At 44.0% G+C, this 27,106-nt stretch overlaps 3 protein-coding genes across 3 annotated transcripts in view; 2 read left to right on the top strand and 1 right to left on the bottom strand.

The window, feature by feature from the left end:
* LOC144670308 (histone H2B-like) overlaps nucleotides 1–18,478 on the bottom strand; it is a 518,579-nt gene extending 500,101 nt beyond the window's left edge. Inside the window, exon 1 of the mRNA XM_078532794.1 lies at nucleotides 17,961–18,478. Coding sequence (XP_078388920.1) covers nucleotides 18,049–18,423 — 375 coding nt within the window. The 5' untranslated portion in view covers nucleotides 18,424–18,478 and the 3' untranslated portion in view covers nucleotides 17,961–18,048. The remainder of the gene's footprint in view (nucleotides 1–17,960) is intronic.
* The window catches only part of LOC144670280 (histone H2B 1.1-like), a 495,251-nt gene that overhangs the window by 308,189 nt on the left and 159,956 nt on the right, over nucleotides 1–27,106 (top strand). The window lies entirely within an intron of this gene.
* Nucleotides 23,492–23,874, top strand: LOC144670277 (histone H2B type 1-M-like). Its single transcript, XM_078532765.1, has one exon. It carries the CDS (start codon nucleotides 23,492–23,494, stop codon nucleotides 23,867–23,869), a length of 378 nt encoding a protein of 125 aa, XP_078388891.1. The 3' UTR covers nucleotides 23,870–23,874.

The raw sequence follows: 27,106 nt of genomic DNA, 5'->3' as shown, positions 1-27,106 counted from the left end.
TCACAATGACTTTTCAAATAAATCTGTCGTCTACATGCCAACACAGCAGTAACACTTTCTGCCTAACCATGAGGAGAGCTAGGGAGACATGCACAAAACTAAATCCTTTCATAAAATAGTTCAAAAATCATTTAGACTGAAATCCTGTGAGGAAATGTCAAGTTATTATTGAGAACTCCGCTCGGAGAGCTTCCTTGGACAGGAGAGAAATCAGGCGAAGAATCCGAGTATATCGACACCAGCAAACAAGTTGACAACAAAACTGGATCAACTCCTGTGAAGATCAATGAGTAAAAGCTGAGAGCTCCGTGCACCATCAGTTCATCAAGTAGAGATATTGCCTGGATAAAGCATTCTGTTCAGGACAGGATTTATTCAACTGAGTGGAATAGACAGGTCTTTGCACAACAAGTCAGTCATCTCTAGATTTTAATTTGAAAACTTCCAGTTTGTTGCAAGATGGAATTCATATAAATTATAATTACAGTACAAATAAGTTGATAATTCAAACACAAACGTTGCTTTCAGGTAAATTAAGTGGGACAATGAAATTACAACCAAGAACTCAATTGACCTGGGAGCTCAAACACAGAAAATTGCAGAGTGAAGAGTTGATAATGTGGATTTGTTGAAAGTGGAGATTAGGTGCAGAGGGGAATGAGCTGCTGTGTAAATTAAACCGAGAGACAACAGCAAAGATACAATCAGGAAGGAGCAGAACATTCTAAATAACGAAAACTTTAATTAAACAGGCAGCTCATTTCAGTGTAATATCGGGACAGCTGAGAGCTGTTGACTACACATCCTGTGCTCTGTTGGAAATCCAAAAACAGGCTGATGATAGATGTCAGATTCATAATAAATTAGGGAACCAAGCAGAAAACAGGAAGTACAGAGGAGAGCTCAAAAAGTAAACTTGAACAGCAGAGAAAAGATTAGCAGGTAACACAAGGTAACACTGAAGGCTATTACCAACAAATGGACAGTCACTGAAAGGGAGGCTGTGGAGACAGAGGGGATGGCTGAAGCTCTACATGGCAGGAGAGATTAAATGACGAAAGAATTGGTGCTGCACGGCAAAAGGGAGAGGTGAAGGAACAAGTAACAAAAAACTGAGATGTGTCAAAAAGAGGTGCGAATGGAAAAATGAGGAGCAGCTGCCACCCGAAAGCAAATGCAACAGAAGAATGAGGTTAAAACCAAATGTGAAAAAAAAGGAGTAAAAATGGGGACAGAAGTTACAGTCTGAAGAACATTAGAGATTTGAGCAGCTGCAGGTCATTCAGCCCTTCGAGCCTATTCTGCCATTAAACACGATCATGGCTGATCTGATTGTGCCCTCAACCCCACTTTCCTGCCTGTCTCCCACAACCCTTGACTCCCTCGTAGAATATGTGCAACTCAGCCTTGAATATGTTCAATTATCGAGCCTGCACTGCTCTCTGGGGAAGATAATTCAAAGGCCAATGATCCACTGAAAACAAATTACTCCTCATCTCCATCGTAAATAGGGGACCCATTATTTAATAAACTGTGTTCCCTAGTTCACACTGCAAGTGTAATCCTTAGCACAATTGGGATTGTTTATTAAGTGTTGTCCAATTGCGGAATGATAGTGTGGAGTAATGAACTGCCTGGTGGAGTATAGGGTAGGTTTTGCCCTCATGGTTCACTGTGTGCACGTATACATGGGTTGCCAAAGACTCAGAAAAGTGATGTCCCTTTACATCCTATCTCATCTCTGACTGATTCTTCGCAACATGAATTGGCCAAATGGCTGAGTGAGTTGCTGCAAACAGTTCTGAGCGAGTTTTCCACATACACGGTGAAGGGATTCTTCTCCTTTGTGAAGCCCATACAGGACTTGCATATCGATAGCAATGGCGTGCGCATGCGCTTGTTGCCTGTTTGACTTTGCTAGCCTCTTGATTAATGTACCACTCAAGGAATCCATTCACACATGCACCATGTCATTATTTCATGATGATCAAGTCTCACTGCCATTGTCTGAATCTGTATTCAATGAACATATGAACTCAGTAACTCATGAAGTTCATTTCACTTTTAATGACACCGTGTATGCCCAAAGAGATAATGTTGCCATGGGACACCCTCTAGGCCCAGCTGTTGTAAACATCTTTGCCCATTTCCACGAGAAACGTATCTTCAATGAAATGACCCCTAAAATCCTATCCCTTTCCTTTTTCTGATACACAAATTACGTGTTTTCTATATCTGCATCTGCAGCTACATGTAAAGCATTCCTGTGACACCTTAATGGGCTCTAACCTGCTCTATTCTCATTGAAATTTACCAGTCAAACGAGCCCCCTTTCCTCAATGTACTACTTGAGAAATCTGCCAATGCGTTCTCTACTACTGTCTCCTGCTAGCCCACCGCCACTGTTGGGATTCCCACAGTTCCATGCGGTATAAGATAAGTCTTGTCGGCAAACTGATAGGTAGGGACCAGGCCATTTGCTAATCATGCAACATGATGCCAAAATCAGGCACTTCAAAGCTATCTTGCAGAATAATGGCTCCATCGATCAAATGATTGCTCACTGCCTATCACACAAACTCATCAATGGGCCTAAGCCCGTTCTGAAAAGTCTGTTCTGAAGAGTGGCCAGTCTACCTGACATAACCCTGGAATGGTTACGGTATCTGAAAAACGTGAACAACTAATAAAGCTACCCGTTTCACAATGCTACTATGCAGTAGCAACACGAGTGACATTCTCCACTAACAGGATGCTGCCGTCAAGACTAAAAATATGTTCTTCCAACAACACAAATAACTAATGTTGTATATGAATTTCAGTGTCAGTGTGATGTGAGGTCTGTGGCCATTTGCCCCAATGACTGTTGGATCATACCAAACAGCTTAGGCCTTCAGCTCTTCACAACAGGCAAAGTACTGAGCATACTCACCAAGATCCTGCTTGAAAAGCTCAGAACATAGTATCCAACATTGGGTGTGATTTCACAGAAGGACAATACTTACTGATCAATCCCGATTGTGCTAAGAATTACAGTAACAACTGTTACGATCCCGGCTGATGGTAAAACTGGATAAGTCAGTTCCCAGAGTGAAACCTGGCTTGATAGAACCCAACATGTGTAGGATGTGAGAAAAGATTCTGAAGAAATTCACAGGTATTTGCTCATGAACTTTGAACACAAAGAATAAAATATTGATCAAAAGAAGAAAAACAGACTACATTAACCGGACAAAACAGTCAGAAAGATCTCAATACAAACAAAAGAAGGTGATTCAATTTCCCGATATTCCTTTGCCCAGCAATATCTTTACAGATGGATAAACCAGTGAAGAGTTACCACGGGCTTGTCACAAAGGCTTCTTTCTTGGGGCTGGCACACGTGCAAACTGTTTTCTTGAGGTGAATTCTTGAGCATTCACTTGATCCTCATCAACCAAGACTTATCTCACCCAAAATAACTGCACTTTATACTCATTGTTTCAGTAGCAACACCACTGAACTGATCACAACAATGATTCATATAACTGACTCTACAGTTAACTACTGTCCCGTTAGCCTTGTAATTTTCTCTTCTCAAGAGCCTAAAACATCCCTGCTTAACTCTTTGATGCACATTGAACTCGTCCCTGTCTTTCTCTGTCTCTGTGTCACTTGAACACTGTCGGTAGGCAGCAGCCTAGTTTTTTTTTCTATTGTGTGTTTCTTTTTTCCCCAAAATCACTAAACATCTAACCCCTTTACTTGCCTGTCAGCCAGGGATCCACCCAGGCTTCGAAGTCCCAAGGCGAAATGAAAAAAAAAACTTGTGAAACTGGAACGACTCTACATTTCTGACACAAAAAATACACACACATGTATCTATCTATACACATTATATATATATATATATATATATAATATATATATATATACATATGCAAACACTCATTAAAAATTGTACATAGTTCCTAATAACCTATTGAAGATTATCTGTCGAGCTCGCTGTGTGCCTCACTTACACATGCTCGGGGATACATTTCTTCACACACAGGCCACTACCTTGGCAACCAAAATGGACATGTCCACGCATTGCCCTTCGTGCAACTGAAGAAAAGCTTGGTGGACAATCATTCCCTGATTCCTTCCCAGGGAAATGCCTGGAGCAATCAGAGTCGACTTGGCTGTTTGAAATAAGACAAAAGCTTGTCAGTTAACTCTTCCCTGTTGCATTCCCATGGCAACCCCTCTACCAATCAGCAAATACTTGTCAACCAATCAGCACCCCGTTCTCATACAGTATAAGTTTTTGTTCCCTTTGAGATTTGGTATAATTATATCTGCTCTGTAAGTTAATGTATTCTCAATGAGTTATTTAAGGTTTGTTAACATAATATCAATTACATTACTTAGCTTAAGAAAATAAAGTATTATTTGTGGTTCAGCACATATACATAGGGGATAGCTGGGAAATAGGGCTGTGAAGCAGCAGAGCTGTGAGACTAAACAAGTAAATAAAATCTCTCGATAAATACAAACTCTGTGTCTTGCTTTCGGCTTCACCAACTGATTTGGATACTGTTAACACTGAAGAGGGAAAGATAAACGAAATCGACACCATGTCTCTTTTTTTCAGGAATACTCAAGTTCTGTATTCCTAAGTGACAATTTCTACATAAATCTGTCACATTTCTCACCGTTCCCAGTTCCAACAAAGTGTCATGACCTGAAGCCACTGGTACTTCCAGATCTGCTATGTATTTCCAGCATTTCCTGTGTTTATTTCAGATTTCCAGCATCCAGAATATTTTGCTTTTATATTTCCATTGTATTATTCGTTGTTACTGTGGGATAAATTTTATATCTGCCTGGCCCTTGCACTGTGTCTGTGTCGGATATGAGGTGTACATGTCGGTCTCTAACATACATGTGTGCCTATGGAAAAGGGCTGCCTGTGCAGACAGTTCCTACCCTGATCCTTACAACTCCTCCCACACCAAGTGAGATCAGACAGATACAGGCTCCCTTGCACAGATACAGAAAGATGTCACACAGTCACTAGCATTAGTCTAATTTTCTGCACCAAACCTTTGGAAATACGTGAAGGTTTTATGAAGAGTGCAGAAAGGGTTTACAAGAATGTTTGTAATGATGAGGGCTTTAGTTACATGGATAGATTGAATAAGTTGTGGTTACTCTCCTTCGAAAAGAGAAAGCTGTGAGGAGATTTGGTAGAAGTGTTCGAAATAGTAAGTGTTCTAGACAGTGTAGATAACAATAAAATGATCCTGTGGGCAGTAGGCATCGATTTATGGTGGTTGGCAAAAGTACTAATGGAGGCATCAGGATTTTTTTTTAATGTAGGAAACCATTAGGATCTGCAATTCACTGCCTGAGAGTATGCTAAAGACAGGAGAATTTGGGGTTGTTAAGAGGGAATTGGATAAGCACCTGAAGGGAAAAGGTTTGCCAGGCTGTGGTGAGAGGGCTGGGGTTCAAAAGTAGCTGAGTGGCTCTGGTGCAGAAAGACCACGGACATGAAGGGCTGAATGGACTGTTGTTTTGCTGTAACTATTCTAAGCGTGTATGTATTTAAGTGTAGGATTCACTCTGTCTCACTATACCTCTGGCAAAGAATTTGAGTGTCTGATTCATTATGTATCTGTCAGTCTCTAGGGATGTGTGTGAGTGTATGATTCACTCTGTGTTGCTGTCTGTGGTGCACTATGAGTGTAAGATTCATTATGTATCTGTCAGTCTCTGAGACACTTTGGAAATTGGTATTCATTCCACCCAGAATATATTTCATTGGGCCATCTGGTCTAATTGGTATATTATTCCACAAAGTGCTCCACCCAGAATACTTCATGTACCATTATCTGCTGGTCCATGAAATCCATTCTCCCTCCTGTACTACCTAGCTTTCCCTTAAATACAGCTGTGCTCATTGATTTAACTGCTAAAGATGACAACAAGTTCCACATTCTACAGATTCCATGAGAAATAAGTTATATAGATTTTTTTATTGGATTTAATAGTTACAACTCTATGCCGACCCTGTCAAATCCCATCACTACTTCCTCACATTGACCGGAATCTGCAACACCAACAGTTCATGTTAATTCCCTCCGCTCTGTTGCAGTTCTCGGCTCTGGCCAGTAGATGTCAGCAAACTCTGCTAGGTCGAAGTTTACAGATCAGAGATGGACACAACAGGCAAGAATTGTTCACATTATATTAAGAGGGGAAGGGGAGGTCTTAGAATTACTAACGGTGGATATGACCTTTTTATTCTATTTTGCTATACAAGCAGTAATTATAATGTTGTGCTAAAGCCGTCAACATGTTGTGTGTGAATGTGAGATACATTCTTATCGGCCCTTCTCTGATCCAACTTGTGAATGTGGGATTCATTCTGTGTCTGTTACTCACAGGTGCTGTGTGAAAGGCACGCTGGACCTGTCAGTCTTGGTTACTGTATGTGAGTGTGGATACATTCTCCGTGGAACTGTAGGTGAATGTTGCATTCATTCTGCATTTATCGATATCTGGTACAATATATCTGTGTCATAGTCAGCCTGTATCTTACATTTCCAGGGACTGCATGAGTGTTGGGTTAGGCCTTGAGCCTGACAGTGGAATGGGACGTATGCAACGATGTCTTCGATCAGTCACTTTCTGGTATTGAACAGGACCCAATCTGAATTTCTTAATGGTGATGGTGGTTTGTGAGTGTGCATGTGTTTCACTCTTTGCCAGTCAGTGCTACTGTATGTGAATGTGGAAACCATTCTGAATCTGAATATCTCTTGCATTCCGTGGGAGTGTAGTTTCAGTCTGCATTTGTTATTCTCTGGAGGTGGGTATGAGTTTGGCAGGCATTCTGGTCTGTCACTAGGGGAGTAGGTGAGTGTAGGATTCATATTGCACATTTCATTCTCTGGTACTATAGAGGAATTGGGGCTGATTTTATATCTGAATGTCCCTGGTGTTGTTGATGAGCATGGCAATCATATATATCTGTCAGGCTCTCCTAATGTGTGAGTCTGGGTTTAATTCAGGGTCTGTCGATGGCATTCTATGCCTGTTGTATTGTTACATAAGTTGGGAATCATATATATATATTTCAGTTCCTCATGCTGTTTGTGAGCATGAGATTCATTCTGTATCTGTCAGTGACTGCTACTGTATGAAATTGTGGGATTCAATTGGTATATTTCATTCACTGGTATTGTATGTGGAATTGGATTTATTCTGTGTCTAAGCATGCATGTGTTCGTCTGTGTATGTGCATGTAGACTTCCATTTGTTTCTGTCAGCACCTGTGATTCTATTTGGCTCTTAGACCCTTTCTACAATCTCTCAGTGGTATAATTGGTGTGTCAGAATAATTTTGTATCACTCACACTGAAATAATGTGAGTGAGTGCAGTAAACAGTCTGTGTCTCTCAGCATCTGGCACTGAACATGTGTTTGATAATTGCTCACTGGTACTCTGGTGAGTAGAGGATTCATTGTGTAACCTTCGGTGTCTGGGACTGTTTGTAAGATTGGGTTAATTGTATATAAATTTCGAGCACAGCTAATGTGGTCGGCTTAAGCAAACGATATGTGGGAGTTTTGGCCCAACATTAAATCTGTCACTTTGAACACAATTGGGAAAGATAATGAATCCTTTAATCTGATACTGGATCGGTGTGCAAGTATAACTCAAGTTGTACTAATTGATTTGATCTGTGACATTCAGTCTGATTCTGAGTAAGAACTTTGACATGGATGTAAAATGGAGCTCAGTCTGGAATTGTTACAGTATTTCCACTTGACACTGTGTGAGGATGGAGGATTAGTATGTGATCTATAGCTGAGTTCATATTCATCAAATTAATATTGTATCTTTTAGTTTCATAATAAGGGTGAGTTTCAAACTATAATCTGAACTTCTGTCTCAGGTTATACTAGCTTTCAGAATATCTCAAACTGATAATGTACTTGAGATTTGAACTGGTATCTCAGGTATATGTCAGGACACACTATGGGAATTAATGGTGCAATTTATAAGTCCATGATGTGTGTGAATATTGGGCTGGCAATTAACATGAACCTCAGTGTACATCATTAAGGTTAAGCCTGTAAGCTTGTAACTGGAAATGTGTCAGTTTTATCAGATGTTTAATTTGTAGCGAAGGCAGCACGACTGCAGGATTGACTCAGTGAGAATTTAATAGCGGGTGAGAATTTGGACTGGGATTTATGGACACTCCCATCTGCAGGACTGAGTTTGGGTGACTTGGATACAATGTCTATCTCTCCTGCTCTGTTTGATTCATGGATGGAAAATTACTTTGGAACTATTTATGCTGTCTGAGACTGTGAAACTGATGACTTGTCAGTGTCTCTGTGCTCTGTCAGTGATAATGTACATACTGTGTGTGAGAAGGAGCTGGTGGGAATCTTCATTCTAATTTGGCTGGAGGAAACATCACATTTATTCTGGTTCCTTCAATTATTTGCCTGTTGGTAAAAAGTATATTTTTGAATTCATGTACAGGTGAGGTAGAAGATACTGATTCTATTAGTTTAATCTCTCTATTAATAATCATTATGAATGATCTGGGAAGACTGGGAAGAGTGCCCTCTGCAGTCCCAATGGCCGGGAAGCAGTCTGGGAAGAGCATCCTCTGCAGTCACCATCGCCAGGAAGCAGTCTGGGAAGAGTGTCCTCTGCAATCACTGTCGTCGAGTGAAAAAACACAATGAGTGACATCACAGGAAGATCATAAGTTCATTGGTTGGTGAGTAACTGCTAGTTTGAACTACCTATTCTAAGTTGATTTCAGATCAAAGGTGACTATTGGGGCCCAGGATCGGAGGTCTAACACTTCAGCTTCAACTCAGCAGAGAGAGTGAGTTCCAGTTGATTTAAAAAGTGTATTTTGATTCTCTATTCTAATTTGCTTTCAGGTGAAAGGTAAATAGCAGAAATATTTTACAGATTGATAAGTTAAAGACCAGTAGGAAATTTAACAACAAATTGAAAAACTAATTAAATAAAATAAAATAGAGATGCAGTGCCAGGCGATGTGTTGCAGCTGTGTGGTGTGGTTGCTGTTGGACCCCATTGTGGTTCCTCATGACCACATCTGTAGCAAATGTTGGTTGCTCGAGAAACTCCGGCTCAGAGTTGATGAGCTAAAGTCTGGGCCTCAGAAACTGCGACACATCAGGGAGGGGGAGAGTTACCTGGACGCTCTGTTTCAGGAGACAGTCATACCCCTTAGATTAACTACCATAAATTCGGCCAGTAGTCAGGGACAGGAGGGTGTGACTATGAGTGAGGCAGGTAGAGGGATCCAGGAAGTAGCACTGCAGGAGCCTCAACCCTTGTCCTTAACCAACAGGTTTGAGATTCTTGCTCCCTGTGTGGATGAGAGTGGGGACTGTAGGGAGGATGAGCAAACTGACCATAGCAACATGGCACAGGGGGCCATTCAAGTGGGGGGAGAAAAGAGAAATGTAGTTGCAATCGGGGATAGTACAGTTAGGGGAATGATACTGTTCTCTTTGGCCGGGATCGAGAGTCCCCAGAATTACAAGTGAATGTGGGGCTCATTCTGAAGCTGACAGTATCTGGAAGTGAGTGTGAGTTTGACTTTAGTTCTGCAGTTATCAGTCTTTGACTACACGTGTACTTTATTCATTCTGCAAGTATCAGTCTCTGGTCCTGTATCCAAATGTTGATTTTTGTTTGTATCTGTCAGTTGTGGGATTGTGTAGGAATGCAGGATGAACTATATGAATATCATTCTCTGATTCTATATCAGTGGGATTCAGTCTGCTTCAATATATCACTTGTGAAATATTAAAAACCAGTGCTTCCTTTCAGTTACCTGTGAAATGCAATATTGTTGCATTCAATCTGTATGTGTCCATCTCTTGTCTTACACGTGGATGTGTTATTTTTTCTGTATCAGTGGTTCCCAGGTAACTTACATGAGAACGAGATTAATTCTAACCCAAACATATGTGAGTGTGGCATTCATTCTTTAGCTGTCCATATCTGGAAATAATTGTGTCAGTGAAGTTGATTTTACTTTTTTCTTCATCTGTTGCTGTCTGTGAATGAGATTTGTCTTATGCCTGTCAGTCGGTGGCACTTTAAATGACTGCTTTTGGTCTATGCCTTATTGTCTTTTTCTGTGTGTAGGCCTGTGGATTTTTTTTTCTGCATGTCAGGGTTTGGTCCCCTGTATAAAGTGGGATTAATGCAGTGTATGTCAGTTTTTGGTGAGTGTGGACATACTTCTGTGTTAGTCATTCTCTCAAACTGAATGTGAGTGTGCATTAATTCAGTTTTCATCAGCATCTGGCAGACCCTGAGGGTGGGAATCATTCAATATCTGTCAGTTTCTGGTATTGTATGTGAATGTGCTGCTCATTCTGTGTCATTACCTTGTAAAGGGTGTGAGTGAGGGGTTTATTTGTACCTGTCACTGTGCAATAACGAATGGGATTATGAACTTCATTCTGTATTTTTCAATCTCTACTCCTCGACGTAAATGTGTTTATTTTTGGCCGTCAGTCTCAGGTACAATAAGAGACTCTGGAATTTATTATACTTTTGCCAGTCTCTGGTAGGGTATGTGACACTGGGCTACATTCTACATCTTTCAGTCAATGGCAATGGATATGAAAGTAGCTTTAATTCTGTATTAGTCAGTCCCTGGGTTGAATGTGGTATTTGGAATTTGTTGTTCTTATGTCTGTCTCTAGATTTTCATGTGAGTTTGGGGTTCATTCTCGATCTATGTGTCTCTGCCATCGAATGCAACTGTGGGAGTTTTCTGTATTGGTACATAACCTGCATCTCAGGCATGATCGACAGGCTACATTCAGTAGTTCTGTGCGAGTTGTGTATTGGTATTAAATTTTTATCTGTGAGAACAAATTGGAGTGATAACATATGCATCAATCTCATACCTGGTCCATTATTTAGTTCCTGCAGTTTGAAAGAAAATGGAATTCATACTTTAATATTCTAGCCTAACACTTAGTGAAATTTTGGAACTGGTATTTAATGTGTAGCTCACTCTACATTCTGAGGTGCTTAGTAGCAATTCATCCTGCATATTACAATAGGGTAAATGTTGTCTGACGTAGTTAATAATTAGTATTTAATTTGTGGCCGAGGTGACACCGTGTATTTAAATCGAATAGTGGCTGTGCTTTTGCCCTGGGATTGATGTATCTAGTCCTCAGGTGTACTGGTTTAAGGTAAACAACTTCTCCCAGCAATGCTCTGTTTGACTCTTATATTGAAAGGGCGACTCTCAATCTTGGGATCTGTGTCGGTCTCTATATGTTTCATTTTGGCCTAAAGAGCTGGCAGTATCTCGATGCTTTGTGAGTGATATTGTACTTACTGGAACCATCAGGCTGCACTTTTCCATGTTTCGAAGAACCATCTGGTTCATTCAATTCTTTCCGTGCACGCAGAAAACATAACTCCTTCACCTGAAGAATAGATGAAGTAGAAGATACAAAAGTGATCAAGGTATTTTTTAAAATAAGTGTTATTATAATGAACAATAAACAAAGCAAAACTATCAGCATATCAGTATCTGAACCCACCACAGTACTGCAGCAATCTGTTTCTGCTTATCTGCTATTTTGAGCGGTTTTACAACAATGTTATGACATTCAGAAACAACCCGTCCTGTGCACAGGTCCTTGAATTAGACTATCCGATGGAGGAGTGACTTTCGCAAGGGTCAGATTCCTATTTGCTGCTCCATTCGAACTAACTGTACACCCGGAAACAAGCAGGTACAGTTTAAAATGTCTCTTTCACACTTCTCACCTGGTGCCTGAAATTGATCTTCTTGGTGTAACTGGAAACATTGTTACTGTGCGGCTATTTCCCAGCCATTCTCTGTCCAATAACAAGGGACAGTGGGAGCCGGAACTAAGCCAGGAAGCTTCACTCGGGTTTGGGGAGAGAAAGCAGCAATGATCTTCAATGGCGAGTTCTTCTCACTCTGTCCAGACACTGCTCGAGAATGGCCTCTCCCTTCCCCCCGCTCACTCCATGTTCCGGGAGCAGCTCGTGTTCCAGGGAGCCCATTAAAAACAGCCGCCGCCTCCGCCTCAGCTGCCCAGACACTCAATGCCAATCTCTGAGCATATCTGCGGACGCGGCTCCAAACCGATGCGCTGCTTTAAGCAGATGCTGTTTGTTCACTTCCCTCTGGGGCGGTGATGTCTCCGATCGCTGCTGAATTAAACCCTATTCCGCTCAGAGTGAATGACGCTCTCGGCCATTGTTGGGGGAGGGGTTGCGCATGCGCTGTTATCCTCATTGTGACGGAAACGCGGACGTGTTAAAACAGCGCATGCGCAGATCTTCCGCAGCGACAATTCAGCTGCTAAAATCAATGGGAATTGTCCCCATTTCACTCTCATCATAGAGAGAACAAAATCTCCGAACCTGTGTCGGCGCGGGGGGCAAGGGGCGTTGGGTGCGAGTGGACGTGTGGCGGTGGTACACTGGTGGGTAAAGGCCGCTTTACAACATCAATTTTAACACAGGAGATTCCCCCAAACAGCTTGTAAAATGCTGGAACCGTGTGTGTATGAGGATGGTGATGTTACTGAGGATGATTCCTGTTTTAGAATAGACTGTGTTTAGGTCGGAATATTACTGAGTGTTAATTATAACGAGAGCATATTTCAAAGCTCCGGGTTTGCGGAAACTCCTGACTGTGAAGCCCGGGTCTGTCCGGGTTTGTGTCTCGGTTCCATTGGTAATAAACGGGTTGAAATTGGCGGTTGCAGAAACTGGAGGAGGAGCTGAAAGATCAGGGGCTGTTCTCTCTCTGTCTGTCACTCCGGCTCTCTCCCCCCTCCCGCTCTCTGTTTAATCTTCATTCTGTCTCCTCCCCTCCCTGCTCTCAAACCGCCTTTTTCACTCAGGTCCGGGCGAGCTGTATAAAAGAGGAACGTGACACAGCTCGTCTCTCATATTCAGCAGCGATCTGAGTGAAGAATCATCATGTCTGGCAGAGGGAAAGGAGGCAAAGGACTGGGGAAAGGCGGAGCAAAGCGGCACCGCAAAGTGCTTCGTGATAATATCCAGGGCATCACCAAACCAGCAATCCGCCGCCTGGCTCGCCGTGGCGGTGTCAAGCGGATCTCGGGTTTGATCTATGAGGAGACTCGCGGGGTGCTGAAGGTTTTCCTGGAGAATGTGATCAGGGATGCGGTCACCTACACTGAACACGCCAAGCGCAAGACGGTCACTGCCATGGATGTGGTGTACGCTCTGAAACGCCAGGGCCGCACACTCTATGGATTTGGCGGCTGAACAGCTCGACCCTTTCTACCAAACACGCAACAAAGGCTCTTTTCAGAGCCACCCACCACCTCACAGAGAGAGCAGAGACCTGGGAACGGGAGCTGGGATTGGCTGTGATCGGGAATGTTAGTGTCTGAAACAAACAAGATCTCTGAAGAAGAGTCATACAGACTAGAAGGGTTTAACTCTTTTCTCTCCACAGATGCTGTCAGACCTACTGAGGTTTCCAGCATTTTCTGTTTATATTTCAGACTTCCAGCATCCGCAGTATTTTTCTTTCATTTTAGTGCATGATTTGTTCCGGGTTTCGGGGGGATGTACTAAGTCCCTCAATTTAATCGTTATTTATTATCCTGGATGGCACATTCTCCACTGACGCTGAAAAGCCGCTCCACTACACATTTTCGAAATGTTTTATTTTAGGTAACACCAGCCGTTCAATGCGTCAGTGGTGTATGAGGTTACAATCAGATCAGCCATGATTTCACTGAATAGGTTCAGGCTCGTGGCTGAGTGGCCTCCTGCTCCGAATCCCAATGTTCGGACGGATGTTCGTGAAGTTACTGACAGGGTTTGGGAAACAGCAGTTTCAGCTCAGCCACTCGGCGACCTGGAATTCCCGCAGTCTGAGCGACTGCAGCCGGACTCTAGCTCTGATTGGTCAGCCTCTTCCTAGTCTAATTCTTAACCAATCGCTGAGTCAGGGAGAAGAAATCGAAAATTATGATTGATTTACTTTTTTTTGCATTCGAAAAGCCCGCCAATTCCAGTGTTGGAAAATGCAAGATAATCTTAATTTTCAGGCAACAATTTTTAATCTCTCACTTTATGATCTGTTATACTGCGCTCCCTGTCACAAGATCTTGGCGCTATTTTCGGAGCTATTTTCAGAATTTGTCATCTCCTTTCAGGAACCTGGATCTGTCAGGCCGGGAATAGCGGGAGAATCGAGCCGGTCACTTTCTCCGCTCATTATCGTCATGAACAGCCCAGAATGAGGGCAATGGGAAGGGATCTGAAGCCCCCAGCACCGGTTCCATTTTATTACCCACTCCAGACCTCTAAGGGAGCGGCGATTTTTAGGATAAAAACAAAAAACTGCGGATGCTGGAAATCCAAAACAAAAATAAAAATACCTGGAAGAACTCAGCAAGTCTGGCAGCATCTGCGGAGAGGATCTGTTGAAGAGTCATAGCGACTCGAAATGTTAACTGTGTTCCTCTCCGCAGATGCTGCCAGAGCTGCTGAGTTTTTCAAGGCATTTTTATTTTTGTTTCGGTGAATTTTAGGGTTGGTTGTGCTGTAGGGAGCAATGGACAGTCCGTCAATTTTTGCCTGCGAAGTCCAGCACTGACTTTCCACAGTTCAAACAACAGACTGGTGTTTCTGTCCAAAAATAAGCAGGTTCATCAGGATGATGCCGGGTTTAAAAATTGTTGGAAGAGGTTAAATGAACAGGAATTTCATTCGGGTAAGGAAATATTGAATTGCAGTGAAATGGTATTTTTAATTTTTAAAAATTGAGGAACAAAGTCTTCTGATATCGAGTCGGTCAACGGCTGGAAATAAAGGCCGAATTTTTGAAATGGGCAATTAAAAACAACTCGACCAATGGGGACCTGAGGTGCCAGGGATTAATTCATTGGTTAGATTTTGGATAAAACTGCCTGGGCGCAAGGCTCCAGCCAATTACTGTTCGGGGCGGTTCCTCTCAGAGTTTAAAAAGGCGGATTGGGCAGCAGACTGTCTTAATAGATCTTGCATCTCAGGTTGTGGTGAATCTGTTCAGAAAATGGCCAGGACCAAGCAGACAGCGCGCAAATCGACCGGAGGGAAAGCTCCCCGCAAACAGCTGGCGACCAAAGCGGCCCGGAAGAGCGCTCCAGCAACGGGCGGCGTGAAGAAGCCTCATCGCTACAGACCCGGCACTGTGGCTCTGAGGGAGATCCGCCGCTACCAGAAATCCACCGAGCTGCTCATTCGCAAACTGCCCTTCCAGCGCCTGGTGCGAGAGATCGCTCAGGATTTCAAGACAGACCTGCGCTTCCAGAGCTCGGCCGTCATGGCCCTGCAGGAGGCCAGCGAGGCTTACCTGGTGGGGCTCTTTGAGGACACCAACCTGTGCGCCATCCACGCCAAGCGAGTCACCATCATGCCCAAAGACATCCAGCTGGCCCGCCGCATCCGCGGGGAACGCGCCTAAAACCCGGCTTCAGCACCAAGTACAACAAAGGCTCTTTTAAGAGCCAACAGATCGACAAATGAAAGAGCTGCAATCTCCTGTTGTCCACTCCAGGACTTAGACATCGCGAAGATACAATTTGCTCCCTTGCATCAGTTTATTTTTCTTGTCTACAAACCTCTTTTGTGGGATTGATAATCACAGACGATGCAGTTGTAAATTGTAGCGCAGATGGTATATTAATTTCAGCAGAAAATTGGGACTGCGGTCACCTTAGTGCTGTAGGTCACTTCCAATAAATGGCGGCTGTGAAAATGTATTAAATACTGCGAGCAGACATCAATCCCAAGCAAAGGGTGAGCTGCGGGTTACAAGTCAGTGCTCATGATGTCAATAAAGGCAATGCCTCAAGCAACAAGAGGTGATGACTCCGGTGCACAGACATAGAATCAAAGAATTTGCACAGCACGGGAGGCCATTCGGCCCTTGCGCATGTCTGCATCTGCTCTCCAAATGAGTGTTATGACCTAATGCTTCCCCCCATCCCCCATTCCTGCACATTTTTTCTATTCAAATAATCATCTAATACTCTCTTGAATGCCTCTATTGAACCTGCCTCCACTACACTTCCAGAGAGTGCATTCCAGTCCCGAACCACGCGGGTGGAAATGTAATTTCTCTGTTGATGCGAGTTGGTTGTCCTTGCGGATCATTAGAAACGCTTCACCATTACTGAAATTCGGCACGCAGCAGACAGACAATAGATCACCCTTTCACAGACTCTGTGAGTGGCTCTGAAAAGAGCCTTTGGCTTATCAGATAAAAGAATGGCCGCTTCACTTGGTCTTCGAGGCCGCAGAGGCGCCGGTTTTCTTGGGCAGAAGCACGGCCTGGATATTAGGCAGCACCCCGCCCTGAGCGATGGTCACCCCTCCCAGCAGCTTGTTGAGCTCCTCGTCGTTGCGGACGGCCAGCTGCAGGTGTCTGGGGATGATGCGGGTCTTCTTGTTGTCCCGGGCCGCGTTACCGGCCAGCTCGAGGATTTCAGCCGTCAGATACTCGAGCACAGCAGCCAGATAGACCGGGGCTCCGGCACCCACACGCTCAGCATAGTTGCCCTTTCTCAGGAGCCTGTGAACACGGCCCACCGGGAACTGCAGTCCAGCCCGGGAGGAGCGAGATCTGGCCTTGGATCGAGCTTTACCGCCGGTCTTTCCTCTTCCAGACATTTCACAATCTCACAAACACTTTAATAGAGAATGAGGAAATCCTCTCACATTCGCTTCTCTTATAGCTTCGGGAGGAATGGTGCTGCGGGCATTGCTTGATTGGTGACTTTGTGCTGCGTCTCATAATGTTGTTCATATCACCAATCAGATATCTACTGAACTCACCAATCCGGAGACTTGACGGAGTGAGGGCGGAAAAAAACGGCGCCAAATTTTGAGATTCCAACCGATCTTTTTTTCAAATTTTAAAAGCCCGCCAAATTTGTAAAAAAAAAAGCCAAAAAAGAACGGATCGAACATAGTACTAATTGGATAAAAGCAAAATACAGACGATGCTGGAAATCTGAAACAAAAACAAAAATACCTGGAAAAATTCATCTACGGAGAGGAACACAGTTGACGTTTCGAGTCCTAATTGGAAATGGTTATTCAGTATTTAGTATTCGAATGTTACATTCTCTTCATCTCTCTCTCTCTTTCCCTGGATTACAGTTTTTTGTATATTTCAATTTCTGATTTTCTGTCTGGGTTTATGTGTATCTGAAAACAAGTCGAAAATAACGGCGCAAATTTACGGAATGTATTTTTTTAATTCGACATCGATATATTTATAAAACAAGAAATACATTTCATATAGAAAATCCAGTTAATAGTGAACACGGTCTGACGACAAAGTTTTAAAAATGTCCGTCCCTAATGGGACTATTTCACATTTTATCCTAAATTCCGGATTCGCTTTAAGAATCCGGCATCAATTCTAGATAATCTCGATCCGTCATGAAACCTTCTAAGCAGCCGGCTGAAAGTGCCATTTACATCGTTCTGCTGATAGACGGGAAATTGTAGATATTTGGGACAGCCAAAATTGAACATACTTGGAGTAAATTTGCCAGCGTCGAGACTGAAGTTTGCTGCACAACCGGTGCTAATAGGAAATCAACTGATCGATTATTGAGGCGAAACTTGAACCGAATTGGAACCTGTGGCATTTGCGTTAAATTCGCTCTCTCTCCAAAACCAGGGACAGGGGTCGAATATGACGCGTCTTAAAACAATCGCTTCGTGAGCGGCAAGTCATTAATTTATGGGACATCATTAACGAAGCCCAACAATTGAACGAGTTAAATCTACGTTACCGAGAATCTGATTGAAACGTGATCAAAATAATAATTTCAAAATTCGAAATGCTCCATAGTAAAATCATAACTTGTAACTAAAGAAATCATATAGCTTTTTCAGAGAGATTGTGGGTGGCTCTTAAAAGAGCCGTTGTGTTGTGAATGTGTTTTTCAGTCAGTTCGGGGGTCTTACTTGGAGCTGGTGTACTTGGTCACCGCCTTTGTCCCTTCCGACACGGCGTGCTTGGCCAGTTCCCCGGGCAGCAGCAGGCGCACGGCGGTCTGGATTTCCCGGGAGCTGATGGTGCTTCGCTTGTTGTAATGGGCCAGGCGGGAAGCCTCACCCGCGATGCGCTCGAAAATATCGCTCACGAACGAGTTCATGATGCTCATGGCCTTGGAGGAGATGCCGGTGTCGGGGTGAACCTGCTTCATCACTTTGTAGATGTAGATGGCGTAACTCTCCTTCCTCGACTTTCGCCGCTTCTTGCCGCCCTTTGCTACCGGTTTCTTTAAGGCTTTCTTGCCTCCCTTCTTGGGAGCTGGTTTCTTCTCATCAACCATCGTCACTTTCAGACACAGAATAAAACGAACCACTTCCGAGCGCCGATTAAATAGACAGTCTGACAGACCAATGCTAATGAGGAATGGGAAAACGATGATTCTGATTGGACATTTAATAAAATACAACAGCCACTTATTTTGTACTTTTCTCTGTTTGCATTTTTAAAGTGGCCAATCAAATTTCGACTTCTCCACCAATCATTAGCCCTTTTACGACAATCAGGAAATATATTCTATCAGGATTCTCTCTAGTCCCAGTTTCTCAGTTTGTGAAGGTACACCGGGAATTGTTGTCTGGCTGTCGGTGCGAGGGGCCTTTCTCCACAGAGGGACTGCACGGAAATGCGGGATTCCTCCCGGAACTCTTGTAACTTGTGCGACTTACTCACTGGGATATTGTGTATGTGTGTGTGAGTGGTAGGGGGTTGGAGTATCGGGAGTGAAATTTGTTCTTGAGGCTGTGGTCCGCTGGAACAAACACTCACACAGTCATAAAAACAAAAAAACTACTGCGGATGCTGGAAATCCAAAACAAAAACAGAATTACCTGCAAAAACTCAGCAGGTCTGGCAGCATCGGCGGAGAAGAAAAGAGTTGACGTTTCGAGTCCTCATGACCCTTCAACAGAACAGAGTCATGACTCTTCAACTCACGCACACACATTATTAAAGAATGGGAGTTTCAGAATGATTCCCAAATTTACATTCAGGACCATTGAACTATATTAAAATAATCCCATAATCAAACCATGTATGATATCCTGACAGTTATAGAAAGAATCTTCCATCCACAGCCACACGTGTTACCAGTGACTGACAAATACAGCCAGAGTCCTACACGTAAACTCAGCACCAGAGGCTGAGTAATACAGGATTAATTACACATATACACAGAAATAAAGACAAAAACATCCCCACACAGACACTCTACCAGAGACTAAGAGATAGAAAATGAATTTCCAGTACCACTGAACAATTCAGGTTGAGTCCCAAAAGCTCAATCTGTACCAGAGCCTGATAGATACAGAAAGAATGCCTTACAAACAGGCCAAAGCTTCACAGTTACATTGTCAGACATCAATTACCAAAGACTGGCAGTTACTTAAGGAGAAAACACTCACAGTATCACGAAGTGGTAAATACGGAGTCAATTCCACAGTCACACATCACAAAGTCCAACAGATATGGAATGAAACTCTCACATGTACAGTGTCAAAGACTGACATGCAAATTTCACATTCAAATGTCATACTAATAGAATGGAAATTTGAGAATGAATCACATACTCACATTCAGGTTCATGAATCACAGATAAAGATTGAATCACACATTCACATCGCTTGCCAGGTGCCAACAGACATACAATTGATCCCAGCTTTATATATAGTACCAGAGACTGACTGGTGCAGAATACACCTGAATCTCACATCGAGCAGAATAGATGGACTGATGCATTAAACCTTCAGAAATAGGAGCTGGACTTGGCTATTTGGCCATTCGACCTCCTCCATCATTCATTCAGACAGATGTTCTACCTCAACTCCACTTTGCCGCACTCTCCTTATATCCCTAGTATCCAAAATCAATTGACCTCTGTCTGGAACATACTCAATGGCTGAGCTTCCAAATCTCTCTGGGGTGGAGAATTCCAAAGAATCTCAACACTTTCAGTGAAGACATTTCTCCTCATATCATTCCAAAATGGCCAATGCTGTGATCTGAGATGGTGACCACATGTTGTAGATTCCGGAGCCAGGAGAACCATTTTCTTAGCATCTACCCTGACAAGCCGCTTAAGAGTTTTATTTGTTTCATTTAGATAACCTGTATTCTTCTAAAATCCAGGGAATATAGACCTAGTCTCCTCAATCTCCCCTCATAAGAAATCCACTTGTCACAGAAACCAAGCTAGTGAACAATTATTGCCCTCCCTCTAAAGCAACTATGCCCTTCCTTATGTAAGGAGACCAAACTGCACACAGTACTCCAGGTGTAGCCTTAATTGTGCCCTGGATAAATGGAAGATTTTTCACTCCTGTAATTCAAACCTTTGGAACAAATGTGAACATAACACTTCCCTTCCTATCTGCTTGCTGTACCTGCAGTTTTACTTTCTGTAATTCATGTACAAGGACACCCAGCTCCCTCTGAGTGCAAACGTGTTCCAGTCTCACATTCAAACATGTTCTTTTTTCCCCCTTCAAAACTGGGCCCACCCACACTACCATATTGTATTCTATCTGCCATGTTCTTGACAACTCAGACAACCTGTCTAAATGCCTTAGCAGGTTTTTTGTGTCCTCACAGATTAATTTTCCACCAATTTTGTATCATCAACAAACTTGAATATGTTCCATTCAGTACCCAACTAAATCATCAATATATGTTGTAAGTAACTGATGGCTGTGTTTTATCAAGAGTAAGTTAGAGCCTGCCAATCCGAAAATTCCTGTTTATTCCGACACTGTTTTCTGTCCATTTACTAATCCTTGATCCATGCTAATGTTTGATCCCCAATCACATGTTCTAATTTTGTGTAATAAACTCCTGTGTGGGATCTTTGCAAATTGCTGAGCAAAATTACACCCCCCTCAGATTGCAAGGCCCTGTGTTACCAAAACAAAAGGAGAACCTTAAATACACATTAAATGACAAAGAGATCAGACAAACAGTACCCACTTGTAAGATCTTGCATGAATCCCAATATTGTACCCATACTACAGACTGAACTATGCATTACATACCACTCCCCCAACCTCAGAGTGTCTACAAGCTAGATGATGTATCAGATTGTGTGATATACAGACATTCAGGGTTGTGTTGACAGAGATGGAATTTTAATCCAAAACTCTGACATAATAACTGATTAATACCCACAGCTATTAACTCCAGTTGAAACACATTTTATATTAAACATAAGTCAGGCTTACACTCATGCTACATAGATTAAAATCTCGCAATTGTTACAGCAGAGGGAGGCCACTCAGCCCATCGTATCTGTGCCAGCTCTCTGCAAGAGCAGCTCAGCTGCTCAGATATTCTTCCCCGCAGGCCTGTTTAATTTTCCTTTTGTTCTTTTTCTATTTTTCTTTGTGCAGTGAGCTCAACTTATCTATTCACATGCACACAATTGATTCTATTTATGGACAGCGGTCATATCCATTCGACATCCATCCTTTCCCGAGGTTAATAGGCCCAGCTATTCTAAGCCAGTGCTGATTACTGATGAGGTTTCAACTGCAACATGGATAACTCTATATTGGGATTCATGTATCTGCCATCCCCTTCTCCATTACCCTTTACACTCCCTGATAGCAGGTTTAGTTGCCCTGAGCTGTGTCTGGTACCTATCCCAAAATTCTCCTACTGCAGTATAACTGCTTTCATTGGATTTGCCTCAGCAAATGAGGAAGGATCTACCTTGGTTTGTTTGGTTTTAAACACCACTTTTCAAATTCACTCTCCCAGCGAGAAGCCTGATCTACTAAGGATGTAAATCAGAAATTCAGACTTGTATTCTACCTGATTTCCAGGCATTGAAATTAATTTCCAGCCAGATTCCTGTTTTGCACGACCCAGTGGGGAATCTCCTCACTCACAACACAAGGTGAGATAATTACAGGTCTAAAGAGCAGTTGACAAGTCTGACTTTTTAAACATTTATGTGTATAAAGATTGCTAAATATTTTTTAAAAAGATTGTCAATCTGATATGAAAATGTGAACTTAACGCTGAAGTGGAGAAATTTTCAGGTAGACCCAATTCTGCAAACATCTAGAGAGTTAGTAATCACTGGTCCCAGAGATGTAGAGATACAGAATGAATCTGACATTCACACAGTACCACAGACCAAGAAACACAGAAAAATCTTACAGCCAAAAACTGATAGGGACAAAATGAATCCTTCATTTCTGCAAAGCATCAGGCACTGAGTTAGAAAATGGCTTCAACGCTTACACAGGGTACCAGAGTCCATCAGAAACAAAATGATTTGCAAGCTTCCATAAAGTACCACTGATTGAGAGAGAATTGATCCCACTCATACCAATACTATCCATTGAGGCAAATTCTACATTGTCAGTCTTTGGTGCCGAATGTGACAGTGGGGTTACTTCTGTCAAAAATTGCAAGAGATGGACCTATTGAGAATGAATTACACACTTTGAATCAGTACCAGAGACTGACCGATACAGACTGAATTTCACACTCCCATTCAGCAAAGGATGTTGACAGGTACAGAGTTAATCTCACATTCACACACAGTATCAGATATTGACAGTGAATGAGAAGTTCAGACTCAGAGATAGTACCACAGGCTGAAAGACATAGAATCAATACAACTCTGACCTACAATGACAGGGACTGACAAATAAAGAATCTCATTCACATACAGTTACAGAGATTGACATGTACAGAATAAATCCAATACTTTTCGTGGCCGAGAGAAACACATGCTGATTTAATTCCGCACTGTCTTATAGTCCCAAGGAGCCAATAATTTCACTTACATGCACCAATAACGGACAGATGCACAATGAGCCTCAGGATATCAAGTGAATCCAACACTGAGACATGGTCCCATCAAGTCACAGACACAGAAGAAATCCAGCCCTCGCACACTGTACCACGGCCTTCCAAACAGTGAAGGAACCCCACTCTCACACACAGAATCAGGGAGTGAATAAATCCCACAATCACAGACTTTACCAAAGCCTCACAATTCCTGAGGGAACCCCACATTACCGTACAGTCCCTCGCACCGACTGCCAGGCGACATTTCCTGGTGTATCTTTACACACTGAGAAATTCCGCCTGGAGAGGGTCTTTGTAAAAAGTATTTCCTGATTGCAGTAAGGAGGCCTATGATTGGTGGAGAAAGCTAAATATGATTGGTCGATTTCTCTATCCAATCAAAAAAATCACAAATTAAGAACTTGTTTTCTTTTAAAAATGTCCAATAAGAATTGTTGTTTTCTCATTCCTCATTAGCATATATCTGTCAGACTGTCTATTTAATGAGCGGACGGAAGGGGTTTGGTTTATTTCTGTGTCCGAAATTGAGATTGAAGATGGTTGAAGAGAAGAAGAAACCAGTTGCTAAGAAGGGCGCCAAGAAAGCGGTGAATAAGCCGTCAGGAAAGGGCGGCAAGAAGCGGCGAAAGTCGAGGAAGGAGAGTTACTCCATCTACATCTACAAAGTGATGAAGCAGGTTCATCCCGACACCGGCATCTCCTCTAAGGCCATGAGCATCATGAACTCGTTCGTGAGCGATATTTTCGAGCGCATCGCGGGTGAGGCTTCCCGCCTGGCCCATTACAACAAGCGCAGCACCATCAGCTCCCGGGAGATCCAGACCGCCGTGCGCCTGCTGCTGCCCGGGGAACTGGCCAAGCACGCCGTGTCGGAAGGGACAAAGGCGGTGACCAAGTACACCAGCTCCAAGTAAAACCCCCGAACGGACTGAAAAACACATTCACAACACAAAGGCTCTTTTAAGAGCCACTCACAATCTCTACTAACGAGCTGCACCCGACATCTTCCTACTGGATTATTATAATATAAAATAACTTCCACTGCTGTTAGTGTCTCCTGTCCTGTAACCCAGACACTAACCCTTTAATTAGCTGATCGGCCTTCGCTTTGTGCTGAAAGCGGTTATTCTGTTATCACAGCCTTTAAGTGGCCTCATTAGCTGCTGTTTTCAACTTTAATTGTCCCTTCCCCCAATTCCTGAAACAGTTACTGAGTCATTTTATTAATTTTCCGCAGGGTAACAGCCGGAGTGGGATTATTACAGAGCGGAATAAGAACAGTCTGAGGACTCGATCAGCTCCCTCTTTACAGCGAAGGGTGTTCGGTTCAGAGTGAAGTCTGAACGGAATTTTTTTTTTTTTATTGTAAAAATATACTTTATTCATAAAAATCTTCAATCACATTCAAAACCATTTCAAAAACAACATTACAAGGGTACAATCCAGGTTAAACTTTTACAAAATGTATCACCAGGTGCATCAGTACAAACAATATTACAGTCATTTACAGCCTTTCATTTTGATCTGTACAGCCCGAGGGGCTCTAAACAGTTCCCAGTCTCTCGGTGCGCTGTGGTAGAAAGGTCTTAGACAGCGACCCTTCCCCATTGCGCCTTTGCGGCAGCTGCCCCAAGCTTTAGTGCGTCCCTCAGCACGTAGTCCTGGACTTTGGATTGTGCCAGTCCGCAACAATCGGTCGGGGACAAATCTTTGTGCTGGAAGACCAACAAGTTTCGGGCAGACCAAAGCGCGTCTTTCACCGAGTTGATGATCCTCCAGCTGCAGTTGATGTTTGTCTCGGTGTGTGTCCCTGGGAACAGCCCGTAGAGCACAGAGTCCTGTGTCACAGAACTGCTCGGGATGAACCTCGACAGCAACCACTGCATCTCTCTCCAGACTTTCTTTGCAAAGGCACAATCCACAAGGAGGTGGACAACGGTCTCTTCCCCACCACAGCCACCTCGAGGGCATCGTGCAGAGGGGGTGAGACTCCTGGCGTGTAGGAAGGATCTGACGGGGAGGGCCTTTCTCACCACCAGCCAAGCTACGTCTTGGTGCTTGTTGGAAAGTTCTGGCGATGAGGCATTCTGCCAAATGACTTTGACAGTCTGCTCGGGGAACCATCCCACAGGGTCCACCCTCTCCTTATCCCTCAGGGCCTCTAGGACGTTACGTGCTGACCACTGCCTGATGGACTTGTGGTCAAAGGTGTTTTTCTGCATAAATTTTTCCACCAGGGACAGGTGGTACGGCACGGTCCAACTACTTGGAGCGTTCCGCGGCAGCGTGGCCAGACCCATCCTTCGCAACACCGGGGACAGGTAGAACCTCAGCACGTAGTGACACTTGGTGTTTGCGTACTGAGGGTCTACGCACCGCTTGATGCAGCCGCACACAAAGGTGGCCATCAGTATGAGGGCGATGTTGGGCACGTTTTTTCCCCCTTTATCTAGAGGCTTGTACATCGCGTCCCTGCAGACACGATCCATTTTCGACCTCCAGATAAAGCGGAAGATGGCTCGAGTGATCGCCATCGCGCAGGAGTGTGGAATGGGCCAGACCTGCGCCACGTACAGCAACAGCGAGAGTACCTCACACCTGATGACCAGGTTCTTACCCGCAATGGAGAGGGAGCGTCGCTCCCACATGCCCAGTTTCCTTTTCACCATAGCCACTCGCTCCTTCCAGTTTCTAACGCATGCCCCGGTCCCTCCGAACCATATCCCCAGCACCTTCAGGCCGTCAGCCCTGACAGTGAAGGGGACAAAGGATCGGTCAGCCCACTTCCCAAAGAACATGGCCTCGCTCTTCCCACGATTTACCTTGGCTCCCGAGGCCAGTTCGAACTGGTCGCAGACGTGCATCAGTCTGCGCACCGACAGCGGATCCGAGCAGAAGACGGCGACGTCGTCCATGTACAGGGAGGCTTTTACCTGAGTGCCTCCACTGCCTGGGATCGTCACTCCTCTTATGCCCGGATCCTTCCTGATGGACTCGGCAAAGGGTTCTATGCAGCACACAAAAAGGACAGGCGAGAGAGGGCAGCCCTGCCTGACTCCAGATTTAATCGGAAAGCTATCTGTTTCCCACCCATTGATTGAGACTGCGCTACTGATGTTAGTGTAGAGCAGTTGGATCCAATTTCGAATTCCCTCCCCAAACCCCATTTTGGAGAGCACATCCCCCATGTAGGTGTGCGATATTCTGTCAAAGGCCTTCTCCTGATCCAAGCTGATGAGGCAGGTATCCACACCCCTGTCCTGTACATAGGCAATCGTATCCCTGAGCAGCGCCAGGCTGTCAGAGATCTTCCTGCCTGGCACAGAGCAGGTCTGGTCAGGGTGAATCACCAATTCCAGAGCGGATTTGACCCGGTTGGCAATGACCTTGGACAGAATCTTATAGTCCATATTCAACAGTGAAATGGGTCGCCAATTTCTAATTTCCTCCCTTTCCCCCTTGTGCTTGTAGATGAGGGTGATGATGCCTTTCCTCATGGATTCTGACATGCTGCCGGCCAGGAGCATACTCTCGTACACTTCTAGCAGGTCTGGGCCGATCAAGTCCCACAGAGCCGAATACAACTCCGCCGGCAGGCCGTCGCTTCCGGGGGTTTTACTCTTCTCGAAGGACTCGAGGGCCTTAGTCAGTTCGTCAGGGGTTAGCGGTTTGTCTAGGCTCTCCCGAGTACTGTGGTCTAGGACCTCCGTGATAGAGGACAGGAAGGACTGGGAGGCCGTGCTGTCCGTGGGCTTCACGTCATACAGTCCGGCATAAAAGGATTTGCTGATCCTCAGAATGTCGGACCGTGATGACTTTACTGAGCCGTCTTCTTCCTTCAGGCTGCTGATCACAGAGCGCTCTCTGTGTACCTTTTGGAAGAAGAAACGTGAGCACGTCTCATCCTGCTCCACGGAGCGGACTCTGGAACGGAAGATGATCTTGGAGGCCTCCGAGGCAAAGTGCGAGGCTTGCTGGCCCTTCACCTCTTGGAGCTCCTCCTTGACATCGACCCCCATCGACCGCAGCCGGAGCAGATTCTGCATCTTTTCCTGGAGTCGGGACATTTCCCTCTGTTCCTTCCTAGCTTTCTGGGTGCCTTTGAGGATGAAAAACCTCTTGATGCTTCCCTTGATCACTTCCCACCAGTG

This window comes from Cetorhinus maximus, chromosome 31, assembly GCF_964194155.1.
Source record: "Cetorhinus maximus chromosome 31, sCetMax3.hap1.1, whole genome shotgun sequence".
In the NCBI taxonomy this organism is placed as follows: Eukaryota; Metazoa; Chordata; class Chondrichthyes; order Lamniformes; family Cetorhinidae; genus Cetorhinus; species Cetorhinus maximus.
The sequence above is the reverse complement of the archived record's forward strand: the minus strand, read 5'-3'. Positions and strand labels throughout refer to the sequence as shown.

Excerpts from the sequence above, each read along its gene's own strand:
- LOC144670277 (XM_078532765.1), top strand. The coding sequence starts at position 23,492 with ATGGTTGAAGAGAAGAAGAAACCAGTTGCTAAGAAGGGCGCCAAGAAA.